The 20,511-nt window shown below is 50.9% G+C and overlaps 4 protein-coding genes across 4 annotated transcripts; 1 reads left to right on the top strand and 3 right to left on the bottom strand.

Moving 5' to 3' along the window:
* Positions 1 to 6,893: 6,893 nt before the first annotated feature.
* On the bottom strand, positions 6,894 to 8,384 carry IUM83_02149 (putative chromodomain protein; the record flags this gene model as incomplete). Its single annotated transcript, XM_067926049.1, has 1 exon — positions 6,894 to 8,384. The coding sequence occupies one exon, from the start codon at positions 8,382 to 8,384 to the stop codon at positions 6,894 to 6,896; it is 1,491 nt and encodes a 496-aa protein (XP_067800837.1).
* A 3,472-nt stretch (positions 8,385 to 11,856) lies between these two features.
* Positions 11,857 to 12,250, bottom strand: IUM83_02148 (CRN-like protein; the record flags this gene model as incomplete). Its single annotated transcript, XM_067926048.1, has 2 exons — positions 11,857 to 11,864; positions 11,938 to 12,250. The coding sequence occupies 2 exons, from the start codon at positions 12,248 to 12,250 to the stop codon at positions 11,857 to 11,859; spliced, it is 321 nt and encodes a 106-aa protein (XP_067800729.1).
* Positions 12,251 to 13,491: 1,241 nt separating this feature from the next.
* On the bottom strand, positions 13,492 to 13,775 carry IUM83_02147 (uncharacterized protein; the record flags this gene model as incomplete). Its single annotated transcript, XM_067926047.1, has 2 exons — positions 13,492 to 13,575; positions 13,656 to 13,775. 2 exons carry the CDS (start codon positions 13,773 to 13,775, stop codon positions 13,492 to 13,494), a joined length of 204 nt encoding a protein of 67 aa, XP_067800730.1.
* A 962-nt stretch (positions 13,776 to 14,737) lies between these two features.
* Positions 14,738 to 16,453, top strand: IUM83_02146 (Cobalamin synthesis protein; the record flags this gene model as incomplete). The annotated part of the gene is made up of 1 exon (XM_067926046.1): positions 14,738 to 16,453. The coding sequence occupies one exon, from the start codon at positions 14,738 to 14,740 to the stop codon at positions 16,451 to 16,453; it is 1,716 nt and encodes a 571-aa protein (XP_067800976.1).
* Between the last annotated feature and the right edge of the window lie 4,058 nt (positions 16,454 to 20,511).

Genomic DNA, 20,511 nt, shown 5'->3' with positions numbered 1-20,511 from the left:
GTACTCACGCTTCCTCATACACGTAGCGCAACGTGTAAGCTAAAGTAGTGAGTCAAGTTAGACCCACTACACCTGGTAGCACTTTGTAGTCCGTCCAACAACCGACTGCTTGACGTTCGTACGCGGTGTACGAACGCGGAGCCGAGAACCACATGAGCACGGAGGTGCCCATGGAGAGCTCCAACACGCCTGCAACGCATGTTGCACGCGCTGACTGCCCCCACCTGTCTGACCCAGAGTGGGAGGCCCTCCAACGACTGTCAACAGTCATTGGAGAAGCGGCGATAGCTACAATGCTGCGTATGCTATCGCCGACGGAGCAACTTGGTGTTGCTCTGGGGTTCATCATGAAGGAGCAGCGTGACGCTGCTTCCTCAGTGACGGCGTCGTCAGGGACGACACCGCGTGCTCAACCATTAAAGTTGAGCGTAAGCAATTACGTGGGAAGAGAGGGCGAGCCTCTCCTCCGATGGCTTGTCGAACTCGACACAGCCATAGCGGCTCGACGCATCGTCGACCCGCTGTCGAAGGTCGCGTTCGCCATGTCCTGCCTTGGCGGACGCGCAAGGAGTTGGGCGTATGGACGCCGACTCTCCGATCATACGTGCTTCAGCACGTACGAAGTGTTCAAAGAGGAGCTCAAACAAGCGTTTGAGCCCCCGCAAAACGAGTTCCGGTCGAGGGCAGAGTTCCTCGACCTTCAGCAGGGTAAGCATGACGTCCATGCTTACGCGTCGGTAATGCTGCCGACGTCGGAGGAAAAAGATGTGTTGGTTCCGGGAACCAACACCCACGTTCAAGCGTGTAAGAGGCAGTCCCTGACCCGAAGCGGTCAGGTCGACAACGACGCGTCGGCTCCGGGAGCCGACGCACCCTCGGTCATGAGGGGCTCCGCCAATGAATGGCGTCGAGGTGACGAAGGCGTGTCAACTCCGGGAGTTGACGCTGCAAACAGCGCGGACGGTTGCAAACGTACCGCACTGACGCAATTTGTATGCTGTCGTGCAGCCGGGCTGCACGACGAAGCGCCATGCGATCAAGCCGGGCTTGATCTCGCGCGCCCGCAGACAGGGTCTGCCGGCGAACAACTGTCCACGGCCGGGCCTGGACCAGAAGAACAACTGTACGGAGCCCGGCTCCGCACAACAAGAAGACGGCGCAAGCGGAAAACGCTGCGCAAGTCTCGGTCCGGGACCGAGACGCAACAAGAGCAGTCTGCTGGGCAGACTGCGGCAGTGACGCCGAATGTCAAGACGCTAAGCGTCTTGACGCGCACCGATACTGGATTCCAGTATCGTGACATGGAACTCGCTAGTCCTCCGACGACGGCGTCGGAGTTGACTTCGCTTCCAGCCATGAGCTGGACGCGCTTCACGCGTGACTTGCACGATGGACGCATCGAGCAAGTCTGCGTTCTTTCGGACAGCGAAAGAACGGCGAGCGAGAGCGAAGAGCTGAGGCAGCTCTTCATGGGAAGTACCACTGAGAGTGAAGACACACTCAGTGCGAAGACGAAGCGAGAGCGCTTCGAGGAACAAGGTTGGGACTCGCTGAAGTCGAGTCCCTATTACGAATTGTTGAGGGAGTACAAAGACGTACTCCCGGAAGACATTCCTGCGGAGCTTCCGCAGGATAAGGGCATTCAGCACGAGATTGATCTCGTGCCGGGCACGAAGTACTGTGTCACGCGGCAGTGGCCACTGCCGCGAGAGCAAGTGAAAGCGATCGACGACTTCTTTGAAAGTCGTCGTAAAGCAGGACAAGTGCGGGAATCAAAGTCCCCGCACAGTGCTCCGACGTTCTGTGTCAAGAAGCCACAGGGCGGATGGCGCATCGTTCATGCCTACAACAAGCTGAACGATGCGACGGTACCGGCGCAGACGCCGATACCGCGAAAAGATGTTATCATCGATTCGATGGCCGGGAGCACCGTTTACAGTGCTCTCGACTTGCGAGATGGATTTTATCAAATCCTAATGCGTGAGAGCGATATCCCTCTCACGGCAGTGAGCACGCCAAGCGGCATGCTCTGGGAATGGCTAGTAATGCCACAGGGGCTTAAGAACGCCCCTGCGATTTTCAACAGGTGCGTGACGCACTTGTTGCGTTCGGTGCGCGACTTCGCACCGAGCTACTTCGATGATGTATTCATCTACAGCCGGGCTGTGGACGGGAAGACCGACGTAGAGATGCACAGGGTGCATCTCCGAAAGCTACTTGAGCTTATGAGAACACATAAGCTCTACGCGAACCTGAAGAAGTGTATCTTCGGGGCGAGCGAGATACCCGTCCTCGGGTGTCTCGTAGGGAAGAATGGTGTTCGCCCTGACCCAGAAAAGGTCAGAGTGATTAACGAATGGCCAACGCCATCAAGTGTCAAGGAACTGAGGCAGTTCCTTGGCTTGGCCACGTACTTGTGCAAGTACGTGGAGGATTATGCGGGCAAGATCCGCCCGCTGTCACAACTTCTTAAGAAAGAAGCTGTGTGGAATTGGACACCCGATTGCGAAAAGGCATTCGATGCAGTCAAGCGGGGCTTTACTGAGGCACCAATCTTGGCAGTAGCTGACCAAGATCGTCCATTTCACGTCGTATGTGACGCATCCGACTTTGCAATCGGATGCGCGTTGATGCAGCACGATCACGAGGGTCGTGATCGTGTCGTCTACTACCAATCGCGTCAGCTGAAGCCAGCTGAGCGCAACTATCCGGTGCATGACAAGGAACTCCTTGCCATGAAGTATGCACTCGCAAAGTTCCGAGTGTATTTGCTTGGGAGTAGACCATTTGTGGTCTACACCGACCATGCTTCACTGCGCACCGCAGTGAAGTCGCCACACATTTCACAAAGAATGGCGAGATGGCTCTCATTCTTTGCGGAGTATAACTTCCGGGTCGAATACAAACCCGGAAGATTGAACGTGGTGGCCGACGCGTTATCACGTCGGCCGGACTATGCAGAAGCTGTTGACGTCAATGCCATTGACGCCATGCGATCGAGCAAACCCACATCATCTCTGTTGGATGACGTGAAGGCCGCGTACGCGCACGACGCGGACGCGAAACTCTTGCTGGCCTATGGCGCAGCGCCTTCTGACAAGTCCCGTCAGAAGCTGCCCAAGCACCTTCGAGCGCGTGCACACCGCTTTCGTGTGCACGACGGACTACTGCTTTACAATGCAGTCGACGACAACGCGGATCGCGTTGTCGTGCCAAATGACCATGACCTGCGACTCAGGATCATGTACGAGTATCATGATGCCCCGACTGCGGGACATCTCGGACGTGAGAAGACTTACGTCCTTCTCACGCGCGACTTCTACTGGCACCACCAGTATAAGTGGGTGCGCAAGTACATCCGTGCTTGCGAGGTATGTCAACGCGTAAATTCTGCGCCATTCGCGCAGGCTCCACTGCAATCACTACCGACTCCGTCGGAGTGTTGGAAGTCCATGTCTTTGGACTTCATCTTTGGTCTTCCCCCGGATAGCGGAGGGAACACCGGTGTTGTGGTCTTTGTAGACCGCTTCAGCAAGATGGTACATCTTGCTGCGGTGCCAGCAGAGGTGACCGCGAAGCAGACGGCCCGTCTGCTCGTCGACATGGTGTTCAAACACCATGGCATGCCGTCCGACATCGTGTCGGACAGAGACCCGCGCTTCACAGCGCACCTGTGGCAAGAAGTGTTTACACTTCTTGGGAGCCAGCTTTCCATGTCGACTGCGGATCATCCGCAGACGGACGGTCAAACCGAGCGCGTGAATCGCGTGCTCGTCGATATGTTGAAGAGCTACGCTCACTCGTTCCAATACTGGAGCGAGTGCTTATCGATGGCAGAGTTTGCCATCAACAACTCGGTGCATGCCTCGACCGGGCATACACCGTTCTACGTGAATGCCATGCGGCATCCACGTCTACCGAGTTTACTCGGAGTGATGGCTCCCACTTTAAGTGGGGGAGGATCTACGACTGCAATACAGCAGCCGCAGAAAACCGCTGACACTTGCACAGTGTCAGCTGCAACAATGGACAAACCACATGAGTCTGCGCAGGGCGCAGACTCCCCCAACAACAAGGCCAACGACCACGGGTCTGCGCAGGGCGCAAACACCGCAAAGAACCACGCACAGGCCGGGCCTCTAGCGGAAAGCGAGTTGAATGACTTCAGCTCGGATGCAATCAGTTTCATCACCAAAAGACAAGCCGTGATTCGGTTTGTCCAAGACACAATAGCAGCTTCTGTTGATCAACAGAAGCTGAACGCAGACAATGCGGGCAGAGGCAACACAAATGAATTTAAAGTTGGTTCATTAGTTTTGTTAGCTACTCAAAACCTGCCTAAGCGTGCCGTTTCGGATTTCGGAGCAAGTAAGCTTGCTCCGCGCTTCATCGGGCCGTTCACTGTGTTGGCACGGCACGGCAACGCATACACGCTAGACATACCGTCTAGCATTCGCCTCCATCCGACCTTTTACGTCGGACGGCTGAAGCCATACCTGCAGCACGAGCCATCCAGCTCGGCTGACCCGAAGCCTCGGCAGGGGCCGAGGCAGAAGCGGAGGACTTGGCCTCGGCGACGAGCAGCCTCTCCTCCAACGCGCGGACGCGCTGTCGTAACCCCTTCATCTGGGTCCCCAACTCGACCTGGATATTCGAGGCGGTCTGCGAGACCGCCGCGACTTGGGCCTTCTGGTTCGCCAGCTCCTGTTTCAGGGCGGCGAACTCAGCGCTCTGCAGACGCTCCACGACGGTCACCCGGTCGTGGAGAGGCGCATACTGATCAGCCCGGGGCTGATCATACCCGGGGCGTGTTCCCACCCCCGCCACTGCCGATCCGTGACGCCCGCGGCTCAACCCGCTGGATTGTTGAGCGGATTGTTGACCATAGTATCCCGAAAACGAACCCTCAAGGGGCTCGTTTTCGTATTCGTTGGAGAGGATTTCCTCCCCATCGAGATACATGGGAGCCGCGGAACGTCTTGCTGGAGGACGTTCCGGAAATGGTGAGGGCGTACGAAGAGCAGTACGCACTGGCACAGCGGAAGTAACACGAGCGCTGCGATCATCGCCAGCGCCCGAACCCTCACGTGCTAAGAATTTAGCACGGAGCTCTTTGAGACTCTCGGGCACACGGAACGACGTGTACCCGTTTAGGTCGCGGTCGCTCAAGCGGACCGCGCCCGGGAAGCGCTTCGTGCACTGAAAGCCCTCGGGCACAGCGCACGGCACATTTGCCTCCTCAGCAGCAACATGAAGTTGCTCCAGCTTTCCACGCTTCGAGTATGTCTCGAAGCGATCACGCGCTTGCTTAATCCGATCACGGTAAGCACTCGGCCTCTTGTTGAAGTTCTTAACAAAGGCGTTCCAGCTTTGACAAAGTGCCTGCCACTCGGGCACTTTGCTGCGAGAAGATGTCTTCTTGCTTTGAAACCATCGGAGCTCATGAAAGAGTCCGATGTAGTAATCGCGCCTTTGATGCGTTTCCGCATCAAAGTGCAGCTCGGCAGCCACAGCGTCATCTTTGATGGCGCTGCATACGTACAGCGGCACCTCATTCGGAGGTACCGAGTTCCCATACCGGTCCGCGATCTCGGACGCGGACGGCATCCATGGATCGCGCGCTGCAGGCGCAGCGCGCGGAGAGCCTTGAGCTTTGACATCACGCGCTGCAGCATCAGCAGCGCGCGGAGTACTGAGAGCCCCAGCGGAAGCGAGTGGGGTATCGCTATCAGTACGCGAACGCTTCGAACTCGAAGCGTCCGATTCGTCCCCTTCACGCGGGCGAACGTTCTTGGCGTGAGGGTCGAGCGATTCGCTCGACACAGAGTCCTTACGCTTTGAGGGCGAGTCCTCCTCGCCCTCCATGTCTTCATCGTCGTCGTCGAAGTCGACGACGTCGCCGTACTTCGCCTTCTGGCGTTCGAAGTAGTCGTCGATGGAGAGATGACTCCCCATCGACTTTGCGGGCTTCTTCTGAGGCGCGCTCATCGTTGAATGAGCGCGGATTTCTTCTCCAAACGCGGAGAATTGACGAATGGTCAATTCCGAAGATTGACGTGCGGAGACCCCGCGCGTCTAACCTTAAGGGGGGGATGGTGTAACGGGGTTACACGTACAAGTGGCTGCAAGCCACTTGTGAATTTAACAGATAGGTTATCTGTTAAACGTTTTGGATACTTCCTCACATTGGTGTAAGACACACCGATGGATACATTGAAGTGGACCACCACAGTGAGTGGTCCACACATACCCAAAGATCCTATTGGTAGAAAGCAGCATCTTTCTACCAATCAGAGACATGCATATTAGCGGGACTCTGACAGCCAGCCGCTGCCAACCCTTTCATAGATGATAAACAGTTTTTAGCAGATTTTAGAGGAAGATCAATTTACAAACAATACAGTTCTCATTTTACCTAATCTAAGTCACTTGGAATCCTTTTGTTACTTAACTTATATTTGTGTATTCAAATATAATTAACCTAAGTAATTACTAAGTACTTACGCTTCCTCATACACGTTGCGCAACGTGTAAGCTAAAGTAGTGAGTCAAGTTAGACCCACTACACCAACCTTGAGTTGATATTGATAGCTGTCAAAATTGGTCGCTTCTCCCAAAACGCAAGATCCATTTACCAAGAGTTAGCGTTATGCGAAGCTATTTTGAAGCCATTGAATCGCTTTTTCTGCTCCTGAAATCGTTGAATGTCCGTCTGTGATGAATACCAATCTTTTACGATTTTGAAAGTTATCTTAGGATTTAACTCCTTTGCCTTATGATACAGAGCTTGAGCTCCGATAAAGCCGGTTTTGAGGTCATAGTATAACTTTGACAGTAGCTGACCCATGGCTCGATACGGTTATGAAACAAAAAATCCCCTGCCAGGTAGTTGTTTATTTATCAAGCGGTTCTGTAGTGATACCATCTGCAAGTACTCGACGCTTGTCGTAGTTGTAATTGAGAGCCGTTTTAGTTTGGCTGTAGGTAATGATTGATTTTGTCACCTTGCTTAATCTGAAACCCTTGTTTGTACCTTGTTGCGTGATGCGATCCCGTACAACAGACTCAAACCCATCAAGATTAAGAACACCTTTGTTTCGACCACCTCCCTGCTGAATACCCTTCGCTGAAACTTTCACCTTGTAAGATTCACCTGGTAGATAGCAAATATAGTTCTTACTCGATAGTGATACCATAGCATCACCTGACCATTCATCTTTGAACAAACCAGGAGTACGGCGATCAAACTTAGCTTCGTCAATGTTGTAGTCGCGTGGGAACCAATCGTATTTATGCTCCTTGAAGTGGGCAAGTAGCTCAGGCTTGATACAGTCTTGAAACGGATTCTCACAGCTGAAAGCGATATAAGCTGAATCAGTGTCCATCTCCTGATACTGGAAGTCAGAGCGGTCGACGTAGAATTCTATGCAGTCATAGTAGAACTGAAGCATACGTAGCTTAGCAAGCTGATAGATAGCAATCGACAAATGGATTGGGTTCTTGTTATTTAGGCGGCGTTTCTTCATGGTGATTTCACACGCATCATTAAGCCCTTCCAACCCATGGAAAGTAAAGTGTTCGATCTTGCTCTTAATAGTTTTGTTGCTCGATTCATACTTGACCTCTTTGTGCTTGCTCATGTCCATTCCAGATCGACCAAAAGCACTGTTGCCTACAAGTTTCATCATCTCAGCAATCATAGCCTTAGACTTATCAACATCACCCTCTCGTCGCGCATTTGATACAGCCTCCATAAAGGGAGCAAAAGCCTTGTGAGAGCTGGCCTTGACAAAGCAGTATGTCTTGGTGATCTCCATACCATGAGAAAGGTACAACTTGAGCAAAGGAGTGTAGGTGATAATCTTTTCACCAAAGTAGCTACCAATCAACTTGCGAGCTGGCGTTGCTCGGCTTTGCTTGTGCGCCTCATTGTGATGGAACATGTGCTTACCAATGACGCTCTCATTTGTACAGTCGATCAGTACATTCTTGAAAATTGGAATCATTTCACCAAAGTACTGTTTCAGGATCTCTGGTGTGTGAATATCACACTCGAGAAAGCCAAAGATTTTATCGGCCTTGATATCCTCGATGATACCTTCATACGCTTCCACTGTTGTCAATCGACCGCATGGCATCTCATTACCAAGTGCCCACAGGTATAGAGCGTTAGCATCGTATCCGATAATTTTCTTACAGACCTTGCCACCACGAATTGTCGTCTCATTACGTTTAGCGTAGCGATTGAAGATAATATATGGACCTCCGGCGATGTTGGCCTTCATCTTAGCGTAGATACCCTTTTCCTCCCTATCAATAGAATATACCAGTCTCTCCGACTTGAACTCAAGCAAGTTCTTGTATCTAAATCCCCCGAGGGACATATCTTTACGAGCGGAGTTGCACTTCACACAGCTGATCAAGATGTTGCCGTCGATATGGCCAAGATTATTGTTGATACAGTCAGCTGAAGCGATCTCAGCGGTCAGCTGACAGTAGCATAGACCACATAGATACTTTTGCTTTTGCAGCATGTATTCAAGTGCTCAAGTGTCATACCGAATTTTCGCTTTGCCTTGGCATCCTGATTCTTGTATCCACTCATTCGGTTAGCTGGGAATTGGGATGCGTTAGCTGGCTTCTTATCTGGATATTGGAGATTATTGAAGCAGGTCTGATACATCACCTTCTCCGAAAGACCAGGTAGCGACACTCCATCCGCAAACATATCCAGATCGAAACGCTTAAAGAGTTCTCGTTGAGCCTTGATGGCCTTGGTGAATGGGACTACGTCGAGATTGTCGTACCAGATCAGTAGGTCCTTGATTGATTTCATCTCGTAGTTCTCCCACACGAACTTCACGCGTTCGTAGTCATCATCGGGATACTTGTTCCACGGAGCTTGCTGTCAAAAGCTGACTTAGGCGGGATTGTAGTCTGGTTTAGCACACTGAACGCGGTGATGTACTCGTATGGGAAAGTCCTTACCAAGACCACAGACACATCTAATTTTGTCATTGCATTTGCTGCCACCAAGATATGTTGTGAGGTACTTCTCGTAGCTGGTACCAGCAGGTACATAGTTGCTAATATCGAGCATTTTCATGTCCGATGTAGCTATGCACATGTAGTTGGGATTCTTGATGACAGATTTGATATTGTCGGTACCGATAACAGCAAACAAATCCTTCTTAATCAAGTTAATATCGTATCGACCAGAATTGAAACCGAATACTGGTACCTGATCGAGCTGCTGTTTTAGTTTCCCGTAATCAGACCTTTGCTTACCAAAGCCAAGACTGCTGTGAAACTCAAAGAAGCTGGCATACTTTCCTTGTTCAATCTAACCCTCGACATCAGATATCTTGTAGGTCTTACCAAGATTGACTCCTGGAATTTCCATACCTGTCAGACCGTGAGCGCTGATGATTTTCTGTAGAAGCGACTTGTACTTATTGACATTGTACTGCTGGATCTTTACGGATAAATCACCGATGCATTTGAACATATCCGTAAGTAGCATCTTCGGATCATCATTTACAAAGCAACGCACCTCCTCGGTTAAGCTATCAGCTACCGATACAGACACCGGAATGTGTTTGTTCGTGAAACAGTATTCGCCCCGCGTTGAGTCACAGTAGGCTTAAGGATGGCCTCAAAGTCAAAAACGATGAAGTGATCGATGTACTGGTCAGCATTCTTGATTGAATACTTCGTAAGCAGTGATAGTATTGCGTTGTGAGCTGGTTTGTAGATAGTTGGCTCAGCTGGGAAGCTTTCGATATTCACGAGCTCGCACTGATTCTTTTTGTGGGTTTTAACCCTTTCAGCGCTGACGAAAACCATTTCACACTTAGGACATTGAAACTTAGCCTGAAGCATGTCGATGTTCTTGATGTAAAGAGCACGATTCTCGAACGATAAAATATCCATAGCTTCATACCCCTTGTCCGATCTACGAATGCATCCTACATTTCCAGAAACTACATCCATCTTATATACGTTAATACCAAGTTGGAAGCAGTCTTCAACCTCATCGAGCTGTAGTAGTTCAATGGGCGTGAAACTCCTAAACATGCTCAACAAATATTTAACCACCTTGAAAGAACAGTAGCCTCCTTCACCTGAGCCTGAATTCTACGAGGATCCTTCTTAGGGCTCTGGAATGTATGCCAGGCGATACAGTGGAAGCCACACTTGTTGTTGGTCTTGGGGAAGTTGATCACATGCTTGTTTTCGCGAATAATCATAGGGATGACAGCTTCGCTATCCCCGAGAGCATGGTCGCGATGGTAGATGAAAATCTTGAATGCAGTGATCGCCTTTAGCTTATACCCAGAGCTGGGATAGTTCAGTTTGTCAGCCAACTCCATAGAACGGATTTTCGAAATCACCTTCTTTTGAATATCAGCCTTGCTATTGATAGCAATAGGATTATTGAATACATGAATATCAGCGAGATTTGGTTAGAAGTAGCGAGTGTCGTCAAGATCGGTCTTGCTTACAAGTTCATACCCGATAGCAATATTTATCTTAAACGCACTCGTTTAAGTCGAAAGGACGTTCACGAGCTTGTTGTAGAAATCAGAAGGCTCAACACCCTCGTACAAATGTGATTCCATGTGATTACCATTGTAAAAACGATACTTAGGATCAGCCTTGTAGTCGGGCGACAAGTGTTTCTCAAGGATTTCAATCGAAACATTGTACTGCTTAGCTACTAATCTCTTGTTGATTAGACGCGAAACGTTGCTAACATAAACCATCTTGCCCGTTCTACCACGCACCTTAACACGATAGATACTACCCCATTTGATAGGTTGGATATTTAATCTCTTTAATCCTTCGAGTTCGTATGCAAATATGTTGCCTATATATGCTTGGCTATATTATTCTCCGTAGATATGACTTTAAAATTATTTGACCTGTATCAGGATCGACTTTATATCTTAGTCATTTACAAAATATTATGAAATTAATTAATTCAAATACTTGGCTTATACTTTTTGGAGGTTTTAAGCCATTGTCATTGACTATATTGGGATTGACTTTTTATTTGAAAAAAAATAATTAATTAAGTTCGGTATCGTTGTTAGGTTCGGGTTTGTCTTCAATAAGTTCGGTTTTAGTCTTACGCTTTCGAGCTCGAATTTGGTCTTTATTCTTGTCGACGTAGCTCTTTTGATACGACAAGCGAGCGTCGCGTGTGCGCTGGTAGTAGCGCTTCTGTGCTGCCTTAATGCGCTCTTTGATAGCGAGATATTGTTCAGGTGAGTACGTCATCTTAGTATATTACTAACTTTATATTTATCACGATCGATCAACAAATACTTGGTAATTGAGAAATTGAAGACACCATGCTTCCATTAAATTATTTTTTCCTCTTCCTCAGTTTCTCGTTGTGCTCTGTGAGGGTTGTTGTTGTTGAGGTTGTCGCTGAGCTTCAGTAGCAGGAAGCAGCGAAGTGTGCTCGGTCAATTCTTGATGCTGCGCTTCAGCAACAAAAGTCAGGTCGGTCATTTCTTGTCGCTGGGCTTGTAACGGTGTCTCGTCCTTCGCTTCCTCAATCATGTTAAGCTTCGATTTCCAATGTTGCGAATATGGCAGAATCGCCCCCACCGCAATGTCAACACCAATCATCTGACACACGATAAGCGAGCGGCCAGGAACTGTTAAACATCCTTTTTCGTCGGTTGGATTCTCTCTGAAGGCCAAAACAATGATTGTAATGACCGCCAATATGACAGGTACGAAGCATTGAGTGTTGATGATCCACCGTCTGTATCCTGCTCTACACAAGAAAATTAGCAGCAACATATTCAAACAATTAGGGGCGAGAATACGTACGCTTATATTTCAGCGCTCTGGAAGCAGTTCCACCAATGTCAACGCGAACATGACCCGGAACCACCACCAACACGTGAACTTGGCCCTCACCCGGTTGAAAATTATCGCCAAAGTGCTTGGGGTTCTTGATCGACAGTGTGGGATCCATCTGCACACAGCCTTGCGGGTGTCCACGTTCATCGAGCGCCACAGCTGCCGCACCAGCCCCATCGAGCCACGCGCCGCGGCCTTCGTCATTCTTCGCCAGAAAGAGCTGCAGGTCCTTGGCGTCACACTTGATAGTCGAAGAGTTCTTCCCCTTGACCACATCCTTCAACTCCGAGACCTGTGCACTATCATCGATCTTCACGCCAAACACGCCGGCGTTACCCACAAGTGCACAGGTCAGCGCCACAAGCACCATCTTTCTACGAGCCGACAGATTCTGGAATGAGGAAGAAGGGAGGGAGAATTTCTGGCGTACTTCAGCGGACATGAAGGTGTGGTAAATTACGGTAAGGAAAAAAATTGCCGGCGTAATGTTCTAAGTATTACTGTACTAGCATCGTTGTATGCTTGAAATCTTACATTGAGGTTTCATTCTGTTGCTTTCTGCTGTCATCCTCCACTCAAGTTCCCTCAAGAGTCTGGCCGTTGCTGCTTCAAGTTGGCTGATCGACACCAAAGTTTTGTTTTCTTCTTGTACAGACCCGCGGTGTTGCAACCAGCGCCAAGTTGGACTGCGATATGTAATCGGGAACACAGCACTTATTGTCGCGGCCCAAAAACGGCTACACTACTCTAACCGAGTAGTGAGCAATGAAGGCTGGACGGGACTCATGCATGCCTCATGGAATGGTTACTCAGGTGTGAGTTCATTGCTGTTAGAGACCGGATCAGCCGGTAGTTTCCAGCATCCAAATGGGTATTCCGCTATGGTGGATGCGTGGGAATGAGGTCATCTCGACGTGGCGCGGATTGTCGTGGTTAGTGGTGGGGAGATTGAACTAAGAAATGAGGAAGAGTACACGCCACTGATGTGTGCCACGAAGGAGGGACACATCACTATGATTGAATTACTGCTGGGTTGGTGCATCCGTTGATGCGGCAGACAAAGTGAACCACACACCGCTCATATTTGCTGCGATGGTAGGGCATTATAATATGGTGCGAATGCTACTGAAAAGTGAAGGAATGTGATCCGTATGGGTCGACCGACACCTTTGCTATCTTTGCTACTGTCAAGTCAGTGTGGTTCTTGGGGACTCATCGCACACACCGCACGATAGACAGACTCTGATGGCGACACCCCGTACTGGTTGCCGCTATGTCCGGTGCAATGGTCAAGTTGCTTCTGGAAAATGTCGCGCTGGTCGACGTAGCCAACAATGCTGGAACGACCCCACTCACGAGTGCGTCCGCACACGGCTACGGCGATGCTTTTACTGTGATCAACCAGCACAACCTGCGGCTCACCGGCAAAACAAGCCCACTGTTTAGAACGTACCAAATTTAGAAATGGCAACCTAAAATTATTCATTTCTGATTATACCTACAACTAGTCCACCTAGGTACTGGCCTATGCTGGCCTTAGGAGGGACGAACCAGGAACGCCACATATACTCGTCAAGGTAGGAGTCTAGCTTTTCAGAACAGACAGAACCCCTAGTAACGACGGCCTCGGTTGTATTTACGCTTCTTTGCCAGGCTAGTTTCGTCGATCTCCACTATATGTCCCTCGCCTCCGATCTATGGATCGATATACCGCAACATTAGTGCAACATTAGCCCAACATTAAGTTACATGGAGCAACAGAACAGCTACAATACCTTGAACTCTGCCTTCAGTAGTTCCTTGGAGCACGTAGACCGGCAATACGCGTACCAGTCGCGCACGGTACGCTCACAAACGTCCGCTAGTTCAGAAGCCTGGACTTGAGACAGCCGCATGCACCAAGCGAAAAGTAACCGCACGGCATGGTGCAACTTCAACTTGGTCTCGTTTAAAAACGAGCTCGTAAGCATCCCACGAGACACCTCTTTACCCTCCTGGTGCCCGCACGACGAGAGCACCGCCAGCGCTTGCGGGCAACCGATGGCTTCATGTCGGCCCCGCAAAGTGGGCAGAGTTTCGATCTGTCGATGAGACCCACCTCCATGCACCAGAGGACGCAAGTCTCTTCGTCGCATGTCACTTTCATGACGTGGGCGAGGACGAAGAGACCTTCATCCTCGATGTGGTACTGGAAGGGGGTGTCCATGTTGTAGGGGCGGCCTCCGTGTGAGTGCGATGAAGAAACTTGGGTTGTGTGAGCTTAAGTCCGAAGAAACTGGCTACTGGCTGCAGGCTATGGCTGGCGGTGAGTGGTGGGCTTGTTTTTCAAAAGTATACAAAACGTAAGTAGTAAAAATCGTTCAAATCTGCGTTTACGCGACAAACGTGGGCGTATCTTGCGGAACTGTAGTCTACATAACATGTACACAACTGTGGGTGTCACACTGTAGGTTGCCATTTCTAAATTTGGTACGTTCTAAACAGTGGGCTTGTTTTGCCAGTGAGCCCAACCTGCTGCTCGGTATATGGCAGCAAGGATACAGAATTTGTGTGTGGTGCCAGTGGCACCACAAATACATATTTTCCGACGGCGATACAATCCAATCCCGAGATAAAAAAGTGTATCCCGAAAAACGACAACAGCCGTCGGAGAACTTCATTTATTACCAAGACCACCAGAACCCCTTCAACGTGGATCCGATCGAGTTGCTCTTAGCCGACGGCGCCAACCCGTCTGAAAAATGTACTCGCCACCATGCATCTCCTCGCACTTGCATCAAGTGCGCTGCTGTCCAATGTCCATTTCCAAATTCGCCGCCTTCAAGACGCACCTCGCACCGGAACCCAACACTTCACAATGGCTGGTGTCGCGACAATCGACTCCCCATCCAACAAGCGTCCGCTGACTATCGAGACCGAGAAGAAGAATGGCACCGCTCGCATTCCCGTGACGCTGCTTTCGGGTTTCCTGGGCAGTGGCAAGACTACCCTACTGCAGCACATTCTCAAGAACAAGGACCACGCTCTCCGTTTGGCGGTGATCGTGAACGACATGGGAGATCTCAATATCGACGCCGACCTCGTGGCGTCCGCCGGTGTGCTCCAGCGTGAAGAACAGCTTGTGCGGCTCGAGAACGGCTGCATCTGCTGCACGTTGCGCGTGGACCTGCTCGAGCAGATCGCCCGTATCGCCCAGCAGGGTGAGGTGGACTACATTGTGATCGAGAGCTCGGGCATCAGTGAGCCAATGCAGGTGGCTGAGACCTTTGTCTTTGAGCTGCCGGAGGGCGCAGAGGAGGCGTTCCCCGCTAAGGCGGACCCGACGATGTCCCCGAGCAGCTCGAAGCGGTCTCGCACCGAGTCGGAAGTATCGTCGGCTGATGAGAGCAGTGCTAGCTCTCCAACCACCGGTATTCGTACAGTCCAGCTGGACGAGCTGCTTGTGCGCGATGGCGAGAAGCTGCCGCTGCTGCGGGACATTGCCCTGCTGGACACGTGCGTCACGGTCGTTGACGCGGCGACCTTCTTCCACGTATTCGACGACCCACGCATGCTCGCGGACGTTGAGGAGAACCGCAGCCAGCTTCCCGAGGGCGACACCCGTACGATCACTGATCTTTTAATCGACCAGATCGAGTTCGCGGACGTCATCCTGCTCAACAAGACGGACCTCGTGTCTGCCAAGGACGTCGAGGCCATCGAGAAGGTTCTCCGTCGACTCAACTCGTACGCAGAGATCAAGCACACGGTCAAGGGCCGAGTGGACCCCAAGATGATCCTCGGCACCAAGCTGTTCTCCTTCGAGCGTGCGTCCAAGCAGACCGGTTGGCTTGAGTCACTCACTGTGCCGCACACGCCCGAGACGGTCGAGTACGGCATCGGGTCGTTCCTGTACAAGGCCTCGCGTCCATTTCACCCCGCTAGGTTGACGGGGATCATTCAGGATGAGTTCGTCATCGTCGAGGCGCCGACGCTGCCTCCGTTCCCTTCGGATGATGACGACGGCCATGATCACGACCATGAAGAGGACGAACAAGAAGAAAAAGAAGAAGAAGAAGAAGAAGAAGAAGAAGAAGAAGAAGAAGAGGAACCTGCCGGTGGAGACCAAGAGATGGAGGCCGAGGAGGACGGCGAGCCGCTCGGAGAGCAGGAGATCGCTAAGCGACTGGAGGCCAAGCAGAACGGTCTCTTCAAGAACCTCCTGCGCAGCAAGGGCGTCTTCTGGCTGGGCACTCGGCCCTACAACTACGCCACCTGGTCGCAGGCGGGTCTGTACTGCACGCTGGCTAACGGCGGCATGTGGATCGCCGCCCTGCCCGAGGAGGAGCGAACTCGCACGATGAAGGAGCTGCCCAACTACTCGGAGCTGATGACCCGCGAACATGGAGACCGTGGTCAGGAGCTCGTGTTCATCGGCCGATTCTCGCAGGAGGCCGATGAGATCGCCAAGATTCGAGCGGCTCTCGATTCGTGTTTGCTCACGAACGAGGAGATGAAGCAGTACGAAGCTGGCGACTATGAAGACTGGCAAGACCCGTTCGAGCCGTGGGAGTACTACACCTTCGAGGACTAAAATATTAGCGTACAGGGAAGTTTTAATTTTTTTAATTACACCTGCAAGATCAAGAAGAGCGTGATGCAAGTAGATGTAGACGTCGCCACTGAGATCCTAGCAGGAATCAGCGAACTGAGACAGTAGCACATCCGTGGTTAACAACGTTGGACACGGTAAGATAGTCCGGTTACTGGTCGAGAGAGGTGTCGGTGTCGATTTCTCAAATATCAGAAATCGTGGTCAAGCTACAGGCTGTGCTCGGAAATTAAAATATGCTTAAGTAGGTTGAACTACATGTAGTTGAATACGGCAATACATCGATCACCAATAGTAAATATTTCAATAAATATAAAACCTAGTGGTGTGTACTTGGGAGAACACCAAGAAGTGACGAGATTTCTGGTTGAATCCACATTAAACCTTGTCGGCCCAAGTTGGGGATGACCACCAGTAAAAAAGGTGCTACCGGCCTAATCTACATGTACAAGAGGAATATCCGTCCTCATGTCCACCTGAATACTGGATCGAATCCTCAGAGCCCGCTTAACAGGGACGCCAGTAGCTCCGTCAAGTTTGTGTTAGCCGGCAGCGGCAAACTGTCCGGTAATGTCACCGTGATGTGGCGATCATGCGGTGTCGTACATGAAAATTTCTCGTCCTGCGAGCATTGCTGTCCAATGTTCATACGACGGCGCCATGAGGAACGCAAACGCGCACAATGAAAACACCGCCTAACAACTAAGAGATGATCTGAGCGAATTGAAAGTTTTCGGGGAGCCCGAGTTCATCAAACTCGAAAAGCTGATGAGAACAAATTCGATCAAGGTTACCACTGAAGATATGAAAGTTGTCCGCGTACTTCAGGCAAAGAAACGGACGCGAGGTCTCTCGAAGACTCAACGATGGCTTCTGCTTGGTGTGGTTACCGTGATACCGGTCTCACGAGCACGATTTTTTTCCTGTCACCGAGGCCTTGAAAATATGAGAATTCTCAAAAACAAAAATCAGAATTTCAAGATGATGTATCATGCCTGCTGTTAGTTAGGCATGGTGTCGTCCCGCTCGACAGTACTGCGTCGCTACATTCGCATATCAAGCCCGTTTTCAAGCAGGACCCTCGCCACTTCGCGGTGCTCTCCAAAATAGGCGATACGAAGTGCGGTGGCACCATCGAGCGTTTTCGAGTTAACAGACGCCCTGGAGTCCAAGAGCAGCTGAACCAGTTCATGGCGACCGGCTTGAGCTGCGAACATCAATGCGGTGCAACCGTTTTGACTTGCCACGTCCACCGCTGCACCAGAGTCGACAAGAACTCGTGCGACTTTTTCGTGTCCACACTGGCAAGCGAAATGAAGAGCCGTCTCCCCGCCGATTAGTAGCTTATTGACGTCAACCCCCTTTGCAAGGAGTACTTTCACCACATCAACGTGGCCATTTGCAGTGCCATAAGCCAGTGGGGTAAGCCCCTGATTCTCCACCAAGTCTGGCAACGCTTCGTGGTCAAGCAGTAGCTGTACAACCGGAGCTTGGCCACTTTGGGCGGCCACGAAGAGTGCTGTACTGCCGTCTGGATACTTGAAATTGACATTCGTACCACGCTCGATATATAAGCGGACGATCTCAATGTGTCCAGCTTTGCAAGCTACAGCCATCGAAGTGGCTTCGTCTGGTACGTTTGCCTTTTTTCGAGTAGTATTCACAATGTCGATATGGCCATTTATAACGGCTGCACCTGGGGTTGTCCGCCTATTTGTGTGGTACGAGCTGCATCTCTAGCCAGGGATCGGACATAATTAATTGATATTGTAACATTACAATATTGTGAAGCAACAAATCTACTACACATCGGCCAATATTGATCAGGAAGACCCCCTCCGCTTTCACCTCTCTCTATACTATTCAGCACGCTACCGCAGTTTACGGGGTCGCCACATGAGCGGTTTTAATTGGGCGAAGCCCCCCTATAATCATGGGACTCTCATTTACACTGCTATTAAGGTTTTTACGAGATGGGTGCATTAGTTTTGGAAATGGGTTAGGTTAAGGATTTAGGAATTACTCTACTGGAGGCCAAAAATCGAAAAAAAACCTGTGTATAAGAACATTTTTATATAGGATCATTACCAGGATATGACTTTTTGGTCGTTTCGACTCTTCGGTTTAAGAACTAGTGGTCATTAAACACGGGGGTAGATTTATTTATTAGGAAAACGACCTTTCAATGCGAAGACCTTAGAAATGGCCTAAAAATGCGATTTTTAGATTCTGAAGCCATTGCTTGGAGCCCCTTGTAAAGGTCTTAATAATAACAGGCAAAACCTGTGTGATTTTATGGCCACGTAAAAAGGGTGTAGGTGTAATTACGCGCTGCGATACATTGTGCCGAAGTCGCCTTTGTGGACACAGCGACTTAGATGCCCAGCAGGTCGAGATGGTCCGGAACTCCCGGCGGAAGAAGAATAAGTTGCTGGAGCGGTTGGACGAGATGCTAGCGGCTGCCTGCCTGTTTTACAAGCAGCAAGATTATACAACAACACGCTGTACAAGAGAAGCCATGATATGCCCCACCGCGTCGGTGCTGGTTTGGTGATATTTGTGTGGTGGAGTGAAGGATATGCTATCGCTAAGGCGTTTCAACGTGACAAAGGCTTGGGCCGAGGCCACAGTGACTGTGGAGGGGTTTGTTTATCGCCACCGTTGGAGTACAGGATTCCTATAAACCTATCCCTTTTGGTAGTACAGAATTCAAACAGGATTTTCAACCGAACGCATACAGGACGTAAGAAAAAAAAAACTTTCTTGTGTCTTCAACCCGAGCCCACACACACGGCTTTCCATTTGGCAGCCGCTGCTCGCCGCTCCCCGGGTCAGATCACTAAGCAGCGCCTCCACCCCACCAAGCAACCGCCGCCGCTGCTCCAAGCAACCGCCGCCGCCGTCCCAAGCAACCGCCGCTGCGCCTGTCAGCCGGTCGTTTCGCGCGCACCAAGCCGACGAGGGGACGTCTGCTAGCACCTCTTCACTTGCACAATGAACGGCACAAGACGCAGTTCACGGTTTGCTGTGCGCAGTAGCACCCACCAGACACCAGCACACACTAACTACGCAAGCGAGTGCCCACGAGCACGCGCCAACGTGCCAGCGATGGTCAGCCCACAGGGCACGGCTTCCGGCGGCGATGGCGGGTCCGAGCGTGGGGTTGGTGCAGTCGGCAACATCGACAACCGTTCCGATGAAGGAGTTAATTCTGCTGGTCGCGGGGATAGCAACAAACACGAGGATGTGAACGAGGAGAACACCAACGAGGACGTAGAAATCTGTGGTGGTGAAGATGCTGGCGATGGAGACGACTGTGGAGACGTTGGTGATGACGACAATGGTGGAGAAGCCGCATCCTCCGACGATAGTGAACGGGTCCAGGATTCGTCCACGATTCCTGTGTGGCTTCGTGCTCCAGAGCCGGTGTTCGTGGACGCGCCCACAACGTGGCATAATGATTGGAAAGAATGGGACACGTATTTTTCAGAGTATAAGGAGCAAACACACCAGGTGTTGCCTCGGTTTGAGGTCATGTCAAGGACACAACGCAACAAGCGGCTACTCAACACGAAAAAAGGCAAACAAGGTGATGTCGAGCTGGTGCCAGAGGGTCTAGACCCGTATCAGCGGACGTACATATGCACGCATGGATGGCCTCCACGTGTGAAGAAGCCTGGTGTGTTGGGAAAGCGTCCGCGACAGCATATCCGCTACACTGAGTGTCCGTTCCGGTTCTTCGTGCAGTGGAGGATGAAGAACAATCGGTGGCAGCTACAGGTGCGAGGGGGACGGTTTGTTCATAATCACAGGGTCTCAGCGGATACATACAGTACATACCCTTGTGCAAGGGGGATAAAAGACGGGCGTGTCGAAGCACGCGTGGAAGGAATGCTGGAAGCCGGAGCAAAGCGGTCTAAGATCTATGACTACCTACTGGAGCACAACCAGAACGTCATCCAGTCCGACGTGGACAACTTAGTGCGGACCCACTCGTCTGCGGTGTCATCCGCGAACGACGATGATGCGACTGCTGCGGA

The sequence above is a fragment of the Phytophthora cinnamomi genome (assembly GCF_018691715.1).
Source record: "Phytophthora cinnamomi strain GKB4 chromosome Unknown Contig0, whole genome shotgun sequence".
In the NCBI taxonomy this organism is placed as follows: Eukaryota; Oomycota; class Peronosporomycetes; order Peronosporales; family Peronosporaceae; genus Phytophthora; species Phytophthora cinnamomi.
The sequence above is the reverse complement of the archived record's forward strand: the minus strand, read 5'-3'. Positions and strand labels throughout refer to the sequence as shown.